The sequence below is a fragment of the Leuresthes tenuis genome, unplaced genomic scaffold (genome assembly GCF_036924035.1).
Source record: "Leuresthes tenuis unplaced genomic scaffold, fLeuTen1.0.hap1 SCAF_4, whole genome shotgun sequence".
In the NCBI taxonomy this organism is placed as follows: domain Eukaryota; kingdom Metazoa; phylum Chordata; class Actinopteri; order Atheriniformes; family Atherinopsidae; genus Leuresthes; species Leuresthes tenuis.
Window position 1 is genome coordinate 4,013,509 of NW_027325358.1, and position 18,575 is coordinate 4,032,083.

At 46.9% G+C, this 18,575-nt stretch overlaps 2 protein-coding genes across 3 annotated transcripts; one reads left to right on the plus strand and one right to left on the minus strand.

Moving 5' to 3' along the window:
- The first annotated feature begins 755 nt into the window (after positions 1-755).
- Positions 756-7,123, plus strand: LOC140305343 (E3 ubiquitin/ISG15 ligase TRIM25-like). Of its 2 annotated transcripts, none has more exons than XM_072384177.1 (11): positions 756-978; positions 1,075-1,700; positions 1,786-1,881; positions 1,952-2,185; positions 2,352-2,520; positions 2,605-2,631; positions 2,933-2,989; positions 3,183-3,371; positions 3,530-3,655; positions 4,382-4,417; positions 6,340-7,123. In XM_072384177.1, the coding sequence occupies exons 2-11, from the start codon at positions 1,104-1,106 to the stop codon at positions 6,477-6,479; spliced, it is 1,671 nt and encodes a 556-aa protein (XP_072240278.1). In that variant the 5' UTR covers positions 756-978; positions 1,075-1,103; the 3' UTR covers positions 6,480-7,123. The 2 variants fall into 2 exon arrangements, with proteins under 2 accessions (XP_072240278.1, XP_072240277.1); XM_072384176.1 differs by having other exon boundaries at positions 758-978; positions 1,096-1,700.
- A 93-nt stretch (positions 7,124-7,216) lies between these two features.
- dgke (diacylglycerol kinase, epsilon) lies at positions 7,217-17,956 on the minus strand. Its single transcript, XM_072384175.1, has 10 exons — positions 17,260-17,956; positions 16,226-16,505; positions 15,994-16,137; positions 14,786-14,943; positions 14,450-14,498; positions 14,229-14,342; positions 14,064-14,135; positions 12,210-12,337; positions 11,904-12,015; positions 7,217-8,927 (listed from the first exon to the last, which is right to left on the minus strand). The coding sequence occupies exons 1-10, from the start codon at positions 17,709-17,711 to the stop codon at positions 8,709-8,711; spliced, it is 1,728 nt and encodes a 575-aa protein (XP_072240276.1). The 5' UTR covers positions 17,712-17,956; the 3' UTR covers positions 7,217-8,708.
- Positions 17,957-18,575: the final 619 nt, after the last annotated feature.

Sequence of the window (18,575 nt, forward strand, 5' to 3'; positions counted from 1 at the left end):
AATGGATTCCACTTTGGATGACTAAAAGTGACCTTTGCTATTTTGCTTCTTGTCATTTTTGTGGCCTCTTCCACATATTAATGCGTATGGCTGTACGTTGAGATCCGTTTTAATCCCACAACTGTAGAGGGAGCCAAAGAGTAAAGAAAAGCCAGATTCTCTGCTGTCATCACAACCATAAAGACCAGAAAATTGTATTTTTTACACAGTAAACCAAGTTAACAGCCAATAAAAAAACAAAAAGGCCTATAAAGGGACCTTTTTTTGAAGACTGTATAGTTTTATAGGTTTTAATGTAGTATGAGTCACTGAATTAGTGCTGATTGAGAATATCATCAGAATGACTGAATACAGACTTTTTATTCTATTTTTGCAGGTTTTTTGCAGCCATTTTCTATAATTAAACCAAATATTGTGTATTTGCATCAAGATAAATCTGTATTATGTCACTATTTAAATTAATAAACTTAAAATTAATAAATAATAATAAAATTAATAAACGAAACTGTAGTTACAGACATGAAAGCAAAGTTGTAAATAAATTTATTTTATTTTTGGGGGCATTTCGACTGATCTCAAATATTCCACTTTATTCTCGACCTTTAGAGTTTAATCTTTAAACTGGATGCCAACTTTCTTCCTGTCATTTCGACATGATTTCTCCACAGAATCACCGCCTTATTCACAACATTTCGACTTTAAGTCGACACGTTTGCTTTTATTTTGGAAATAACAGGCAGAAATCAACAGCTTCCTCTATTTGTTCCCCTCAGTGTTTGCAGCCCTAATACTTCTGAGGAGGGGCGTAAATCTTTAGGTTACGCTCTTTTTTCCCCACACATCTCACCTGGCTGCCAGCTGCACTGGTAAGGTTTAACCTGTGACGTCACATTTTATGATCATGTGATGAAATTAGAGACTGTCCAGTCCGCAAGATCAACTTTATCCCAGTTTGCTGGAATCACGAACGCAGCAGAGGTAAGTGGAATAAACTGAAGTAAATTAAATGAAATCGGCTGTTCCGGATGAATAAAACAGCGCTGGTTACTCGAGCTTTTTACTGGACACATTTAGGTTTCGTTTTACCCTTTCCAGTGAATCTGATGATGGCCGACGCGGTGGAGCCTGGGTTTTCTCTCATGAGTCTGGAGGATGAGCTGACCTGCAGCATCTGTCTGAGCACCTTTGACTGTCCGGTGACCATCCCCTGCGGACACAACTTCTGCCAGGACTGCCTGCTCACCTCCTGGAAGGACTCCTACAGCTGCCCTCAGTGTCGGACCGTCTTCGCCACCAAACCGGAACTGAAGAAAAACACGGTCCTCAGCACCGTGGTGGAAACCTTCAACCTGAGGTCCAGCAGGAGCGAAGCCGGCCTGCAAGGAGAGGAAAGTCAACCGGAGGAGAAGGACGTCATCCGCTGCGATGCCTGCATGGAAGCAGAGGCGTCGCAGACCTGCCTCACCTGTATGGCGTCATACTGCGAGGAGCACCTGCGGCCTCACCGGGAAAACCCCGTCTTCCGCCTCCACCAGCTGACGGAGCTTGTGGACTTGATGGAGCTCATCTGTCCGGACCACCACAAGCTGATGGAGCTCTTCTGCATCCAACACGAGCGTCCGATCTGCAGCCTCTGCCTGCAGCAGGTCCACAAAGGCTGCTCCTTCATGTCTCCTGAGGAGCAGAGGAGCCTGAAGGAGGTGAGCTTCAGTCCATTCAGGTTAACTTCCACGTCGGGTCCAAATGATTAACTTTGTGCCGGTGCTTTGTGATGTCTGTCTGCAGTCCGACTTCAGAGAAAAGTTGGCTTTAGTGGTGGGGAAGATTGAGAGGACCGATGCTGTTGTGCAGCAGATGAATGAGCTGCAGAGCAAGCTTAAGGTAGTTTTACCACATTTCACCGTTAACAGAAAGCAGGTCTGTTAACTTCTACATGTGTCCTTGAATCCAGGACGCAGCAAACAGCAGAAAGACGGCCCTGGCCGCTGTGTATCAGCAGATGAGGGATATGTTGGCTCAGGACGAGCGAGCGGCCCAACACGAGGTGGACTGTGAGCTGGAGATGGGGCAGACCAAACTCCGGGACTTCACCAGGAGGTTCAACGAGAACAGTGACCGGATGAAGAAAGCCAGAGAGGACATCAACAGCCTGCTGAGTCAGTCCCAAACTCTGGCTTTCCTGCAGGTGAAGGAGTTGTATTCAAAAGGCTGCTGCTTGAGAGCCGCTTTAAAGCTTCTACCTTAAACTCAGTTTGGTTTTCCACAGCCAGACAAAAGATCCGCATCCTCATATTTCAGCCTTGCTATCAGGGAGGAAGTCTCTTCTGAAATGATTCCCTTGTTCCTCACAGGCTTCGTTTGAGTTGCCGAAGGTCGTGAAGTTTGACCCTCACCCGCCTCGAACCAACCTGGACTCAAAAAAGGTGACTGCAGCTCAGAGCTTTGCTGCTGTGCTGCGGGAGAATCTGACGGAGATCCTCGCTCTGCCTTTCGAGGCCAGAGTGCCTCTGCTTAAAGCAGGTAAATGACCCATTTTACTGAGTTTTACATTCATCGTAGTGATAAAAACGGGAAGTGAAGCCAGTCTTTTCCACTGTGTTACAGAACCTAACGCTGGCAGCGCCCCGGATGGTGAGTTCAAGTCAGCTGAGAAATACTGGATTATGAAGCATCATTTTTACATAGATGCTGTTTTCTTGTGGTCGGCTCACTTTAAATTCAGCACGTTAAGTTCTTTGTCTCCAGCCGTTACAGCTGGGATGTTCAGCAGCAGCAGGCCGGCGTCTGATAGCTGGAGAAGCCGTTTGATCTCCAGCGCCTCCTTTTTTACGCGTCCTTTAACGGGAATCCACAGTTTTCCTGATTCCGTCGCACATCATTTTCAGATGTAAATGAAATGAGAAGAAACTGCAACTCATTTACCTTTTTACAGATGAAAAAGAAGCTTCCACTTCAGGACCTGAAAGTGCTGCACGCCGCCCAGAATCTTGTATGTACACCTCTGAAAAGTAATGATGGTAGTTGAACATCTAAAGGCTCATGTTTGGCCACGAATATGATAATTATTCACACACGATTCGATAAAAGAAAGCCTAAAGATTCTCAACTATCTCTCTTTTCTTATTACTTATCCTTCACAGTTTCATAAAACATTTAAACTTCTTTATTTGATGGTGTTTCAGTGAAGCCTGCAGAGCAGAACCCTCGCTCCAGGTCCAAAAGTCCCGGTCGGCCACCCATTCAGCCCCTCTTCCAGACGGTTCCCGTACCCTACTACATACAGTCCCAACCACCATGGATGTTTCAGGGTTCACAGGGACAGTCGCCTGGCTTTCCCAGGGGTCCTCCATCTTTTCGAGGACAAACTCCACGTAAGCAACATAAAACACAGTCATTACATTCATTTGGTGCGTCTAATGAGTCTAATGAGGAAGGAGTAAAGCAGAAGTAATCTGAGTAATCCAACAACCAGCAAAAAGGAAGGATTGTGTGGGGAAAAGGTCGTCTTACAGAATTCTTCAAACTTCAGAACCTCGCAGAGATGCCACGAACAAGACGTCTTCGGGACAAAAAGAGAAGAAAACTGTCTGCAAACCAGCTCATAAAGCAATGCCAAACAAAGCCGGAGACAAGAGCCACAAGCCGAAAAACGAAGGTAAAGGAAGTAGGTTTTTACAAAGAGGGGCACAGAAGGTCCCCGTGTTGTCGTCCCGCTCTGGTGAACGCGGCGCCTCAGGAAAGCCTTCCAGGAAACGCTTCAGACTCGAGTTTGTGGGTAAAAGTCTGAGAAATGTGGCACTTTTTAGAGATTAAAGATTAAAGCAGGGATTCAGAGAGCAAATGAAAGCATACAAAGAAAACTCATTGAACCCAGGATATAGTTTGTTTTAAATATAGAAACACTGTCTGTAAAGAACCAGGACGCGGTCACTGAAGTACCCGGAGTTTCGTCACTGCAGTGAAGGCGGTGGCGTCAGTGGCAGAACTCGTTGAGCTGTTTGATTCTTTCCCCTGATTGCATCAGTCCGACTGCACCTCTGACATTTTTCCTTTTCTGGAATATGTCCAGGTAGGGCTTAGTTGGGCTTTGTTTGAGGCTGTGAAGAAGGTTTCGGGTAAGAAACCTGCCGCGCTGGTGCTGCATCTTGGTGTGCAGGACGCCGTATTCCTGCTTACTGAACTGAACACAGTTCATAACACAGAGGGTTTAACTCTGAGGATGTGCTGGAAACAGAAATGGAAATAATAACCTACATATTACAGCTTATGGATGGATATAGATTTCAGCATGTGGCTTTGAGTGGTTAGTGATTAGATGGAAGTCATCACCGAAACACCATCAAATGTCTCACGTGTCTTTCACTTTCTGTTTTTTTCTCAGACAGGAAGAGTGATTCTGGTCACCACCCCCCCCACAGTATGTCATTTACCTTCACATCATTGTTTAATGCATTGCTGGTTATTCACACTATTACCAGGCTCAGTCCTCAAGCTTCTTATTAACTGGCTGAAAATGCTGGAAAGTTTTTGTTTTTAGCCAGAATTACAACTTTTATGGCACAGCTGTTGTGTTAGTCAGTGAAATCGACACGCTTTAGTGTCAAAGAATGCTAAAACACAGGGTTGAATGTCACATTCACCGTATGTGTGAGCCACAAACACTCACCGCCACTTTATCAGGAACCCCTGTAACAGCTGATCAGCCAATGGCGTGGCAGCAGCTCAGTGCATATAGGCATGTTGAGGTGGTCAAGACGACCTGCTGAAGTTCAAACCGAGCATCAGAACGGGGATTTAAGTGACTTTGAACGTGGCATGGCTGACGGTAACTCAAATAAACACTCGTTCCATCCAAGGACTGCAGAAAAACCATCTCTGAAGGCACAACCCTGAAGAAGAAGGGCTGCAGCAGCAGAAGACCACACCGGGAGCCGCTCCTGTCAGCTGACAGCAGGAAACTGAGGCTAAAGTTCACACAGGCTCACCAGAACTGGACAATAGAAGACTGGAAAAATGTAGCCTGGTCTGACGAGTCTCCATGTCACTCGCAGTCGAATTAGTGGCGGAACGGAAAGATTTGATTTCCGCTAACGGGTGAAATTAAATTTTCGGTAGCTACCGGGTTAAGTTGTTTTAATTTTGAGAGCCCAAGTAAAGCAAGTTAAAGGGGAACTCCGATATTTTTAAACCTTATTTTTGGCATGAAATACATTTATGAGCTGTGCTATAGCCATGCATGTGGATGAAGTGGTCCCAGTAGAGTGCCTGTGTAGAAATCCCTCCGTTAGCTCTCCTATAGCTGCAAGTAGCCACATAACAGCAGCTATGAGCTAACAGAGCTATAGCACACGTTCATTCATTCATTCTTCTTAAAGTATTGGTGAAATAAAGACAGATAATGCCTTATTTAGAGGCTGCATCCTCTAAGTCCCGTTCACTCCGTTATATGGATCTCCAGTTATCTAAATATCTTCCGAAGGACGGCGACTTTCACCAAACTGTTCTTGGTGAGCAGATGAACGTATTTAATGCCAGAAATAAGGTCCAGGTTTAAAAATACCGGAGTTCCCCTTTAACAGAAATTTACCTTCTTTTTTTTAATGCAAAATTAGCTTTTTACACAAGATTAACATGCGCACGTTCTATAAATGTCATATTTAACGCGTTAACGGATATATATAGATATCTATATATATCTATACACATCCCTCTATGAGGATAGTGCACTTCCAGCAGGATAATGCACCATGTCACAGAGCTCTTATCATCTCAAACTGGTTTATTTAACTTCATAATGAGTTCCCTGAACTCCAACGGCCTCCAGTCACCAGATCTCAGTCCAACAGAGCAGCTTTGGGATGTGGTGGAACGGGAGATTCACATCCTGAATGTGCAGCCGACACATCTGCAGCAGCTGCATGATGCTGTCATGTCAACATGGACCCAAATCTCTGAGGAATGTTTCCAACACCTTGTTGAAAGTATGGGGGGGGGGGGGTTTCCAAGCTTTTACCAGCAAGCTGTACCTGATAAAGTGGCCGGTGAGTGTAAAAATTCTTAATCAAGAAAGATATTCGGAAGCTTTAAAGGGTCAACAGGCAGTACTGCTCTGATAATCAACCATTCAGCAAGAGCTTTCTTAGGTAACAATCAGTATTTCTGAAGAAGTTCAGTTCTTTTCATGCCAGATTCAAACAGAAGGAATTTTCCCAAGAAACAACACAGCATTTTCTTGTTTTCCTGTAGTCCTCAGGACGGAGTTCAGAGACATTGCTGGTAAAAACAGCTTCTAGTTGTTTTATTTCAGTGACAGAGACGAAAAACGTTTTGTTCTTTCAGAACAAGACAGAAGGCCACAGAGTGCTGCAGGAGGCCAGAAGCCGGCAGCAAAAGGGCCCAATTCAGCCCACAAAGAACACCCCAAAAGCCATCCTTCTTCACAGAAACCAGCCGGGCACCATCCTAAAAAGAACAAGTAGAGGCAGCACCATTCAAATCTGCAGATCTGAGATGAGGAAGCATCGTGTGTCCTGGGCATCATAAATATATCACACGACACAGTGCTTACCGTGCTGCTTCCTCAGTTATTGATTAAACTCTTAAAAACTGAATGTTTTCCACTCTCTCTGTAGAATGATGGACTCCAAATAGCCTGGAAATGGGCGTTTCTTGCATTATGTCCTGACAGATTAAATGTTATTGCAACATCTTCAGTTCAGTTGCTCGGTGTTTGCTAAGCTGGTGAATGATTAACACGTGGCGGTGCGGTGATGTCAGTGTGATGATGGCTGCGATCTCTCACCCCGTCCTCACACCAGCTCGTATATTTCAGTGAAAACACAGACACGCCTGACTTGCATATGAAAATATTTATGGGAATGTCTTCAAATTCTTTACATTCATTTCAATCAAAGTGTCTCCTCCTTCTGGATACATCCATATCTTAAATGATTCTAAGCATTAAAGCTCGTTTTCTTTCAAAGTGATTTTCTTTGTATTTTCTGGTTAAGTTGAGGACACATAAGGCCTCCTTCTGGGATACATTGTGGTCAAAATTAACCTGATTAATGGGATTAAGTTCTGTATTATATTTGAACAATGTGTGGCAGCAAAATAAAGCACATTCCAACATACAATTATCAATAATCAAAGTATTTTGGTGCACAAAACACAAGGAAACAAGGACATCAACTGAATTTCTAATGCTGAAGCAGCTCAGGTCATTTACACATTATTAGAAACTAAAGTAAATACAGGTTCTGTTTGCTTTGATCCGACAAACTCAGGTGCATTCAACCCAGTCATTCCTCCACCTCTCGCCGAAATACAACTAAAATCTATCAGATCGTCTTTAATCTAGAAACACTTGCAAGGTTTGAAACTATAGGGAGACATGGGCTGTAAAATCCTTTAAATAAATTCAGTGCAACACACAGCTGTGGTAAACCAATAAAAAGGTAACAAGACATTGAGCAAACAAAAAGGGGCTGATGAAACCAGGACGTTTGGTTCCCTGCCAATCAGTCTAAAAAGCGTAGGCATCCCACGGCTAAAAGCTGATCCCGGTTCAGCTTTACAAGCAGCAAGTTCACTCCAGGTTCATGACAACGCACAACGTGACATTTTCTGACATGGCTCTAAGAAACCGGCGCTTAGCAACAAGCAAAAACAAATGATTCACAGACGTGATGCGGTCAGTAACACCCAACAGGAGGCTTAATGTCACCTGAACACCGCAGTGATCCCTTAAATACTTAACTACAGTGGCATGAGAACACGTGTGGTTTAAAAGGAATATTATCGTTAGTCTGCCATCTGGTGGCGACTCCAAGCTAAAACACAAACCGTGAAAAGTGACGAAACACATAATCTCATCAGCAGGTATCACTATCTGCAGCAACATGGACAACGTTACAGTGTCGTGTGCAAGTTAGCTGCAGAAAACAGTGCAACAGAAACTATGTAAACAGCAGGAGCTTCGACAAGACCGGGACAAACGAAGGTTTTTACATGTTGGCAAAGCGGATCCTCACTTACTTGGCAGCACTTTCTAATCAAACCTCAACAGATCAGGCCTGTTTTTCCCCCTCTTACAGGAGCACAGCCGGCAGGGCCAGTCACAGTGTAACCCAACAGTTTGGCAAGCTCCTCCAGACGAATGCATCATGAATTAAACAAACCTCCGTCACGGAGGAGCCGCTGCATCCACATTCAGACACAAAGTTTGGCCAACAAAGAAGCTCTTTTTACCTTCCGTCCCTCCCTCTGATTGTTTGTGCTTCGGGTGCAGTTCATAAAAATGTGGAAAATAAAGCATTTGGCATCAGTCAGGCTTCCCCGGCCTGCTGTTGATTTAAACATGGCTTCTAGTGGGTCTATGGGACCTGGACAATGTTATTAAAATGGCTCACTTGGGACTGAATTGTTAATAAACTATAATAAATACTTTATAAACAGCAGTTTTTCTCCTCCTGAGTTCTGCTTTACAATATTAGGCGGCGTTATAACAACAGATCAAACGAACCCACACACGATTGCACCCCCGCTGCGAGCGCCCTGAAAGATGTGAACACCTGATCTGTCAAACCTGATGCTGAGCACTAAGACCTTACAGGAGAACAGCTAAAGCAAACGATGCATCAATAACACTGGAGTCAGTGAAGGGGGAGGACAAGAGGAGCTTTAGGTCACATGATGTTGGAGGCTCGTCACGCTCGGGCAGAGGCCGGCCCCGGGGGCCTCGGAGAGTCGCGAGGCGTTGGGTTCTCCGTCTCAGAGGCGCTGGATTCATCGTCATCATCGGTCTGCTCTGCGCTGTGGTACAGCATGAAGGCCTGCGTCTTATGGGTGATGGTGATGGTGCAGGGGCCCTGGGCCCACGGCTCCCCGTCCACCTGCATGGGCATCTTGGAGCTCTTCAGAACCAGCTGCAGAGTGAAGAGCAACACCCACCATTTGAGTATGACACAGTACTGATAGGAAAGTATCCTTCCACCGGGAAGTAGCCTTCCAGCGGGAAGTAGCCTTCCAGCGGGAAGTATCCTTCCAGCGGGAGGTAACCTTCCACCGGGAAGTATCCTTCCACCGGGAAGTATCCTTCCACCGGAAAGTAGCCTTCCACCGGAAAGTAGCCTTCCACCGGGAACTAGCCTTCCACCGGAAAGTAGCCTTCCACCAGAAAGTAACCTTCCACCGGGAAGTATCCTTCCACCGGGAAGTATCCTTCCACCGGGAAGTATCCTTCCACCGGAAAGTAGCCTTCCACCGGGAAGTAACCTTCCACCGGGAAGTAACCTTCCACCGGGAAGTAACCTTCCACCGGAAAGTAGCCTTCCACCAGAAAGTAACCTTCCACCGGGAAGTAGCCTTCCACCGGGAAGTAACCTTCCACCGGGAAGTAGCCTTCCACCGGGAAGTAGCCTTCCACCGGAAAGTAGCCTTCCACCGGAAAGTAGCCTTCCACCGGGAAGTAGCCTTCCACCGGAAAGTATCCTTCCACCGGGAAGTAACCTTCCACCGGGAAGTAACCTTCCACCGGGAAGTAACCTTCCACCGGGAAGTAGCCTTCCACCGGAAATTAACCTTCCACCGGGAAGTATCCTTCCACCGGAAAGTATCCTTCCACCGGAAAGTATCCTTCCACCGGAAAGTAGCCTTCCACCGGAAAGTAGCCTTCCACCGGAAAGTAGCCTTCCACCGGGAAGTAGCCTTCCACCGGGAAGTAGCCTTCCACCGGGAAGTAGCCTTCCACCGGGAAGTAGCCTTCCACCGGAAAGTATCCTTCCAGCTGAAAGTAGCCTTCCACCGGAAAGTAGCCTTCCACCGGAAAGTATCCTTCCACCGGAAAGTAACCTTCCACCTGAAAGTAACCTTCCACCTGAAAGTAACCTTCCACCGGGAAGTATCCTTCCACCGGAAAGTAACCTTCCACCGGAAAGTAGCCTTCCACCGGAAAGTAGCCTTCCACCTGAAAGTAGCCTTCCACCGGGAAGTAGCCTTCCACCGGGAAGTAGCCTTCCACCGGGAAGTAGCCTTCCAGCTGAAAGTAGCCTTCCACCGGAAAGTATCCTTCCACCGGGAAGTATCCTTCCACCGGGAAGTAACCTTCCACCGGGAAGTATCCTTCCACCGGGAAGTAACCTTCCACCGGGAAGTATCCTTCCACCGGGAAGTAGCCTTCCACCGGGAAGTAGCCTTCCACCGGGAAGTAGCCTTCCAGCGGGAAGTAACCTTCCACCGGGAAGTATCCTTCCAGCGGGAAGTAGCCTTCCACCGGGAATTATCCTTCCACCGGGAAGTATCCTTCCACCGGGAAGTAACCTTCCACCGGGAAGTATCCTTCCACCGGGAAGTATCCTTCCACCGGGAAGTATCCTTCCACCGGGAAGTAACCTTCCACCGGGAAGTAACCTTCCACCGGGAAGTATCCTTCCACCGGGAAGTAGCCTTCCAGCGGGAAGTAGCCTTCCACCGGAAAGTAACCTTCCACCGGGAAGTAGCCTTCCACCGGGAAGTAGCCTTCCACCGGAAAGTAACCTTCCACCGGGAAGTATCCTTCCACCGGGAAGTATCCTTCCACCGGGAAGTAGCCTTCCACCGGGAAGTAGCCTTCCACCGGGAAGTAGCCTTCCACCGGGAAGTAGCCTTCCACCGGGAAGTAGCCTTCCACCGGGAAGTATCCTTCCACCGGGAAGTAGCCTTCCACCGGGAAGTAGCCTTCCACCGGGAAGTAGCCTTCCACCGGGAAGTAGCCTTCCACCGGGAAGTAGCCTTCCACCGGGAAGTATCCTTCCACCGGAAAGTAACCTTCCACCGGGAAGTATCCTTCCACCGGGAAGTATCCTTCCACCGGGAAGTAGCCTTCCACCGGGAAGTAGCCTTCCACCGGAAAGTAGCCTTCCACCGGGAAGTAGCCTTCCACCGGGAAGTAACCTTCCACCGGGAAGTATCCTTCCACCGGGAAGTATCCTTCCACCGGGAAGTAACCTTCCACCGGGAAGTATCCTTCCACCGGGAAGTAACCTTCCACCGGGAAGTATCCTTCCACCGGGAAGTATCCTTCCACCGGGAAGTATCCTTCCACCGGGAAGTAGCCTTCCAGCTGAAAGTAGCCTTCCACCGGAAAGTAGCCTTCCACCGGAAAGTAGCCTTCCACCGGGAAGTAGCCTTCCACCGGAAAGTAACCTTCCACCGGGAAGTATCCTTCCACCGGGAAGTAGCCTTCCACCGGAAATTAACCTTCCACCGGAAAGTAGCCTTCCACCGGAAAGTAGCCTTCCACCGGAAAGTAGCCTTCCACCGGAAAGTAGCCTTCCACCGGGAAGTAACCTTCCACCGGGAAGTATCCTTCCACCGGGAAGTATCCTTCCACCGGGAAGTATCCTTCCACCGGTAAAATTGCTTTACAGCAGACTGTAAACCCATGGCTGTAATTTACCACTTGCATGGTTCTGCCAACCTGACGTAGATGTGTAAGAAATGTCACAAACTGACGCTTTGCCCTCCTTCATCTGCATTAAATCAACATCCTCAGTTAGCAGCAATGCCTTTAATAACTAAAATTATAACTGTACAAGGCATTCAAACAGTGTGTTTCCTGTGATAAGTTGGTAGTGGTGGAAAAGAACCATGCAGGTACACATCAGTGGCAGCCTTCCTGGGGTTATTGCTGTCTGAGAGCTCTTTTAAATCTCTAAGAGTCTAATTTTTGTGCTTCATCGGGAGCATTTTTAGGGTTTAACCCTGCAGGGTGAAAGCAAAGAGGGAAAATGAGCAGCATGTGTTGAATCAGATTAGTTCAAATTAGATTTTCAAGTCCTGCATGAGGCGAACGACGGTGAAAAGTAATTCAATTCCCTCGTGTTTCTGCACACAATGTGTGTGTGAGTGTGTGCACGCCTCACCCTGACAGTGTGCGCCTGCCCCAGCCGTACGGGGTTGGCCAGCTTGACCTGGATCTGAGCACAGTGGAAGGATCCAAACACACCCACAACCTCCAGCAGACCATCATCCAGCCTGCGGCGTGAGACAGGGAAACAACAGGGCTCTTCACTTATAGTCACCATGGCAACACCAAGCAAAAAAATGCACTAGATCGAACAGCAAAGCTCTGAAAATGACAAGAAATGAATAGTTCTGCTCCCGCCTGACGGACAGTTTACATTTTCAAGACCAAAACTAAGTGCTGCATATGGCCGTGTGGGTCTTACCGGGTCGGGGGGCACGGCTCGTCTCCCATACCCTCCCACAGTCTGCAGCCTCCACCCCAGTAGCCGATGTTACAGACGATGATGCCCTCCAGGCTGGGCAGCGCCACCCGCTCCCCGTCCAGCTCCAGCTGTTACGGAAACAAACACAGCTGTACAGAACTTTTCTTCGAACTCTGCCAACTGTACGTCTCCAACAGAAATAACACAAGAGGAACATTTTAGAAAGGGTTGACCCAGATTCAGACGTAACCCCACCTCAGAGCTACAATGGATGGAGAAGTTTGTGAACCCTAAAACTACGTACTTCTGATGCACTTCCAGCCCTGCACCACACTGTTTTGCTTTGACGTTTTTGTGGGTTTTTGATGGCGTCTTGATGAGAATATAATAAAGATGACTCATGGCGGTGATATTACACCCCGCACCTGTAGGGGGAGCCAAACGGCATTAAAAAATGCCAAATTCTCTGGTGTTACTTTAAAACAAGATGATCCCTCTGCTAACGCTCAGTTTCAGGCAAAGTTTTACGTTTATTTACCTGTTCGGCCCTCTTTGATGTAATTTTATTTCATGGTGCTGTAGATTTTTAAATCAGGCAGGATGCAGATTTGGCATCATCTCACTGAAATAAGCAGCACCTTCACTGAAAAGACTGCTCTAAGATCTGAATGTGTCGTTTCTATAAAGATCTCAGGTTCTGAGCAGCTTTTTTCTCCGTGGTTTTCTGCTCAGTGACATTCATGAGTTCACAAACTTCGGAGAGTCTCTTTTAAAGCCCAACCACTTTACTAACCTGTTGCTAATTTACCTGTAAGAAGTTTTTTTTTCCCCCCAATCATTTCAACCTTTCTTGCATTTTATATTCCAGTCCCAACATTTTTAAAGCATCAGACATAAACATCTAATTTTAAACATCTTTGGAAGCAATCTATTTAAAAATCTTAAGCTAGTTCACTTTCGACTTTCTTCATATCCTAACAGACAACTACCAGATGTGGATTTACATAAAGAAGTTTTGTAGGTTTTGGAGGCATCACCTGATCTCAACTAAAGCATCTGGACCCAAACAAAAGAGGCTACAGAAGAACCAGCTTTGGTGGAGAAGAAATAAGACGGATGGAGCTGGAGCTGGAGCTTGAGCTATGGCTGGATGCACCAACATGTTGAGTGGCTGAGATACGGCAGGGTGAAGGAGGACGGATGCATATCAGCTTAGAAATGCCTCGTAATGCCTGGGATAAGACCCCAAATCAAGAGGAGACGTCCAAGATGCAGAGCAGGAACAAAATGGACAAACTATTTCTTCCCTTGATCATCATCGGAAGCTGGAAGATAAAATGGACACGCTTGGACCTCTGAGGACACGGCAGGAACATCCTGGACACGTCTCTGCAGGCGTTGGACTGTTGGCTCCGAGTTTCTGTCCATGATGTCACCTGTGTGACATCATCAGCTAAGTTGTTGCCAAGCGACAAAACCCCGACCTCAGAAGGCTGCTGCCACACCTTCCTCTGCTCCACTGTTTATCAGCTGATTTACATCTAATCATTTAAATCTTTAACAATAATTAATACTGCAGCAATATAATTTTCACTGTCATATTTTGATTTATCATCTATTCAAGTTTGAATTCAATTAAAAATGTATTTATAAAAATAAATGTACAGCCCAGTTCAAGCCAATAATCCACAAAACCATCAAAATCAAGTTCCTTAAAATCCAAATGAGTCCAAAAATGCCCAAAAAGTCACAATCATGCAGGTTTGCCAGAGAAGAATCACACAGTCTGACTGCTGGTTACAGATGGAAACAGAGCTGGTGTGAAGCTTTATCACATGCAAAAGTTTACAGTACCTCAATCCTCTTATCCAGATCCTTACATTCCTGCACTAAACAATCTTTGGTGCCATACAGGAAGTACACGGCCTGCAGAAAGAGGGAAGACGGCAAAGCTTCCGTATTCAGGTGAAAACAAACGTGGGAAGCTCTGATTTGTGTATTCAAATGAAGTGTTCAGACCTTATTTATGATGCGGCTGGAGAAGACGGAGGGGGTTTTCTCGCGGTGTTCGTGGAAGTTGAGCGCCATCAGGGCATCGGGCCCCACAGAGAAGTAGTTGTTCATGGACAGAACCTGAGAAGCAAACACTTTAAATCCCTGCTTAGTGTGGCTGCTGTAAATATGTCTGCACACGCAGATCAAGGCACATATCCACAAACAAATCCAAAAATTAGACCCACCTTTGGTTTACGAAAGTAGAGGCCTTTGGAAGCAACCTGCACTTTCCACCTGAAAGCATTAAAGCAGTGGTTAGAAGAATCCAGATGTTCCTCTAATGCAACCCTGAAAGCAAACACCTGAATCCAAAGGTTATTTTCTCCAACTACAGATCCAAATCCTTCTCCACACGGACACTGAAACAGTTCTGCTGATGAAACACTTAAATGAGTTGTCCTAAAGGCAACAGAATATGTCTGTAATACATCATAAAAGTGTGAAACTGCTGCAGGCAAAAAGACAAAAAACTGAGAATCCATCTGATAGATCTGATAGATCTGAGCAGCACTTGTTCCCACCTGTCCATTTTGACCACTTCAGCATCCAGGATGTTCCGAAGAACTTGCTCCACAGGGATCTCACGAGCATAACCGGCGCCCCAACCCAGAGTGTTCGAGAGGTCGTTTCCTGTTCCCAGAGGGAGAATCGTCACCCGCGGGATGAACTGGTCTTGGCCCTAGTAAAAAGAAAAGAAAGCCCCGATTTTATTTACAGAAAAACAAGTAATAGGTACAGTGATGTGTTAAAACATTTGCAAAAATAAATGTTAAGACAGTAAATTAGTCAAAAACAGAGTTTGTTCAGTTTTAAGCAGCTTTAAAGTGAATATCTGGTCTGAGCTCCTTTATTCTCCAACTCAGCCTGAACCCTCTGAGACCAGCTTTCTGTCATTTCTTTAAGGAGTCTTCAGGAATAGTTCTCCAGGCTTCTTGAAGGATATCCCAAAGCTCTTCTTTGGATGTGGGCTGCCTTTTGTTCCGTTCTCTGTCAGATGATCCCACACTGCTTCAATAATGTTGAGGTCCGGGCTCTGGGGAGGATTCATCCCTCCATAAGACCTGTTGCCACTGATTTTCAGTCCACTTCTTGTGTCATTTGGCACAGCTCAGCCTTTTCTCCCTGTTTCCCTTCCTTAAGAATGGCTTCTTGACAGCCACCCTTCCATGGAGACCATTTCTGATGAGGCTTGGGCCAACAGTAGATGGATCAGCTGAAGGTCCAGATGCATCTCTCAGGTCCTGTCAGGTCACAGCTGGATTTTTTCCTCTTTCTTAAGGACATCACTTTCAGATCCTGTTCATCTGCTGTAGATAGTTTTTTAGGCCTGACACTTCTTCTTTTGTCCTCCACTTGTCCAGTTTCCTCAAATGTTTTAAGGACACACTGCACACCATGCTGAGATATGCCAAGTTTTCAGCTAATAGCTCTTTGGGAATCACCTTGTTGCTGCAGAAATCCTATTTTCTGTCTGTCAAACTGTGTTTTCTTAGCTGTTTTTCATAGATGCAGCTAAAGAAATGGGAACAAATGATGTGTCTTTGTGACAAAGTGCCTAAAGATCCAATTTAAAATGGCTTCTATGCTAAGTTGGTTCATCCCTTAAACCTTCATAAAGTCTGGAGAACTGTTGCTCCATCTTAAAAATGATAATAAAGTCTGGCTGCTTGGAGGAAAATAAAAAGAAAAGAATGTATCAAGACCGGCTCGTAGCACACAGACATCTCACCTTCAGCTTCATGGTGTCGATGGCATCGAGCACCCAGCCCACAGTACCATCACCTCCACAAACCAGCACCCGAACGCTGCCGGGAGGGAGGAGGGTGCACAGCTGGAGGGCTTTGGAAGGAGTCAGCTCAGACAGGTCGAACACCTGCAGACAGAAGAGTGGATCGGATCAGAAACAGCGGTGACATCAGCAGTCGAACATGAGCCATCTGAGCTCAGGGTGTGTGGCTGACCTGCACAGGGTTGATGAGAGTGCGAAACTCTCCCAGCAGAGCCTCCCCCAGGTTGTTTCCGCTACGCGTGTTGGCCAGAACCAGCACCGGCGTCCAGCCGCTGCCGCAGGACGACCCCAGCTTGCTGTACTCATCGGGGTGCCGGCGGCGCAGCTTGTTGACGCGGTAGAGGTAGTGAGGAGGGATGATGAGGCTGTGGAACTCACCCAGATCACACACATCTGCATCCGCCAGGCTGCCTCTGCAGTCATCGTGCACTGTGGTCTGACACCACACACACCTGAGAGAAGGGCAGAAGGACACAGAGCTCTGAAGCAAACACGCTAAAGCAGAAAGACCTGGAACAAGCCACTGTGGGGCTGCTCTGACCCCGACCTGCGAAGCTCTGGGGTCAAAGAGTATGAGCTCAGCCAGCCAGCTGGTGCTTGTTGTGCCACAAAACAGCAGCAGTCCGTGAGAGGAAACTGTGTTCCATGATTACACAAAACCCTCAGAGGGTTGCTTTAATGCAGGGAACTTGGCTTCTGTATCGGTCTGTCAGACTAGTCAAGCTTTAGGGGGAAAAAGTACATCTTTTCAGCTAAAGTTAGACGAGAAGCAAGATTTTCCTTCATTTCAAGTGTTAACTGTGGAGGATAAATCAGGGTAGATCAGGAGGACAAAAGAAGAAGAGCCATTCTTAAGGAAGGGAAAGGCTGAGCTATGCCAAATGACACAAGAAGTGGACTGAAAATCAGTGGCAACAGGTCTTATGGAGGGATGAATCCTCCCCAGAGCCCGGACCCGTCTCCTGTTAAGGTGGAAATACATGTAAGAGAATGAGGGGTAGTTTTATCTCTACAGATGTGTTTTGGTTTAAATTATGACCATAACTGAGTCTAACCTACTGTACAACAGCTGGCTGTTGAACCACTGCAGATTCTTCATGTGTTTATATGTAATTAATGTGGCTCAGTGCGTCCTATTGGTGCGTCTTTTGTGACCCCAGCTGCCTGTATGACAGCGCAGTGATGATCTCACACCACCAACTCTACCTGAGGTCGCACAGCTTCGGCTGCGTCCCGCACTGCTGTTTGCACACAGCACAGTAACTGGCCAGAGGCACATTTCCGCGGACCCAGCGGTGCTCCATGGTTCCGTCGGGGCCGGACGGGGCCATGATCTCCTTGCACGTCAGGCTCTGGTCGGCCCGGCGCAGGCACTGCTCGTCCGCGCACACGCCGCAGCAGTCGCAGTAGGCGCCGTGCAGGATGTGCTGCGAACAGACGCAGCAGTAGGTGGGCTTGTTGAACAGGTCGGTGTAATGCCAGCCGTGCTTGCTCTTGCGAAAGAAATCCTTCATGTGCGTTTTCCGCTTGGAGCGCCGCGCGCTGCACCACAGCGTGACGACGACCGGGACGATGACGGCCAGAGAGGTCCAGAGCAGCAGCGTCCACTCCTCCCGGGAGCCGCAGTCGTCCTGCGCCTCGTCCCCCTCCTTGCACATCTCTGCGGGACGGTAGCTCCGGCTGTGGGTGATGTTAAGGAGCGGAAATCAGCGAAGAAGAGATGAATGTAAACAACACGGAGCGCACGCCTTGTTGCGCTGCAACATTCATGTTGACGGACACCGACGGGCTGCTGGAACTCTCTTCTCTTTAGATGAAAACATATGTACGTAAGACTAACAGGAAACCAGAGGAACACGAAGTGACGTTGTACCCACGAGCTAACGCGCTAACGAGCCACCTGCAGAGAGTCCACACAAGTCAAGATAACTCACCCACTCTGACGGCGCATGCGCAACTCCGACAGGGAGCTGGCCAAACCGGAAACGTTTTCTTCTCTGCTGTTGTGAACCTCAGTTAATAAACTAATGGTTTATTAGAAATGCAACACATAAAAGCGACGTTTTAAACGTTAATTTCAAATTCAAACCTAGAAGAGTGAAAGTGTAACGAACCAAATATACATGAAACTGATGCAATAACTTTCTACCCGTGTTACCACATAAGACACTAAATAATGAAGTCTTTAAAACAGGAGATACCTTTTACTGTTGAATGAGGTCACGGTACAGCTGTAGGTGTTCCTCTGCAGGGTGGTTTACTTACAGTATGGTATACAAGTCCTGATCCAGCCCTCATTTCTTCATATTTTGCTGCCAAACCTTCTTGTAATCTTGTGTAAGTGGTCTTGGGCAATACTTCTCCAGGCTTTCATAAGGTCTTTCAAAGGTTTTCTTTGGACATTGGCTGCTTTTTCACTAATTTTCAATCCAGTTCTTGTACCTGACCATTTTCAGAGGAATTCGTTTGTTAAGCTGCGTAACACCGACCTGTGAATCATTCACTTAAAAAAGGCTCCAAAC

Coding starts and splice junctions, on each gene's coding strand:
- LOC140305343 (XM_072384177.1), top strand. CDS start 1,104: ATGATGGCCGACGCGGTGGAGCCTGGGTTTTCTCTCATGAGTCTGGAG. Junction 2,521..2,604: donor AGTGCCTCTGCTTAAAGCAG/GTAAATGACCCA, acceptor ACTGTGTTACAG/AACCTAACGCTGGCAGCGCC. Junction 3,656..4,381: donor CCACAAGCCGAAAAACGAAG/GTAAAGGAAGTA, acceptor TTTTTTTCTCAG/ACAGGAAGAGTGATTCTGGT.
- dgke (XM_072384175.1), bottom strand. CDS start 17,711: ATGTGCAAGGAGGGGGACGAGGCGCAGGACGACTGCGGCTCCCGGGAG. Junction 14,944..15,993: donor TCGACACCATGAAGCTGAAG/GTGAGATGTCTG, acceptor TCTTTTTACTAG/GGCCAAGACCAGTTCATCCC. Junction 14,499..14,785: donor GAAGTGGTCAAAATGGACAG/GTGGGAACAAGT, acceptor TAATGCTTTCAG/GTGGAAAGTGCAGGTTGCTT.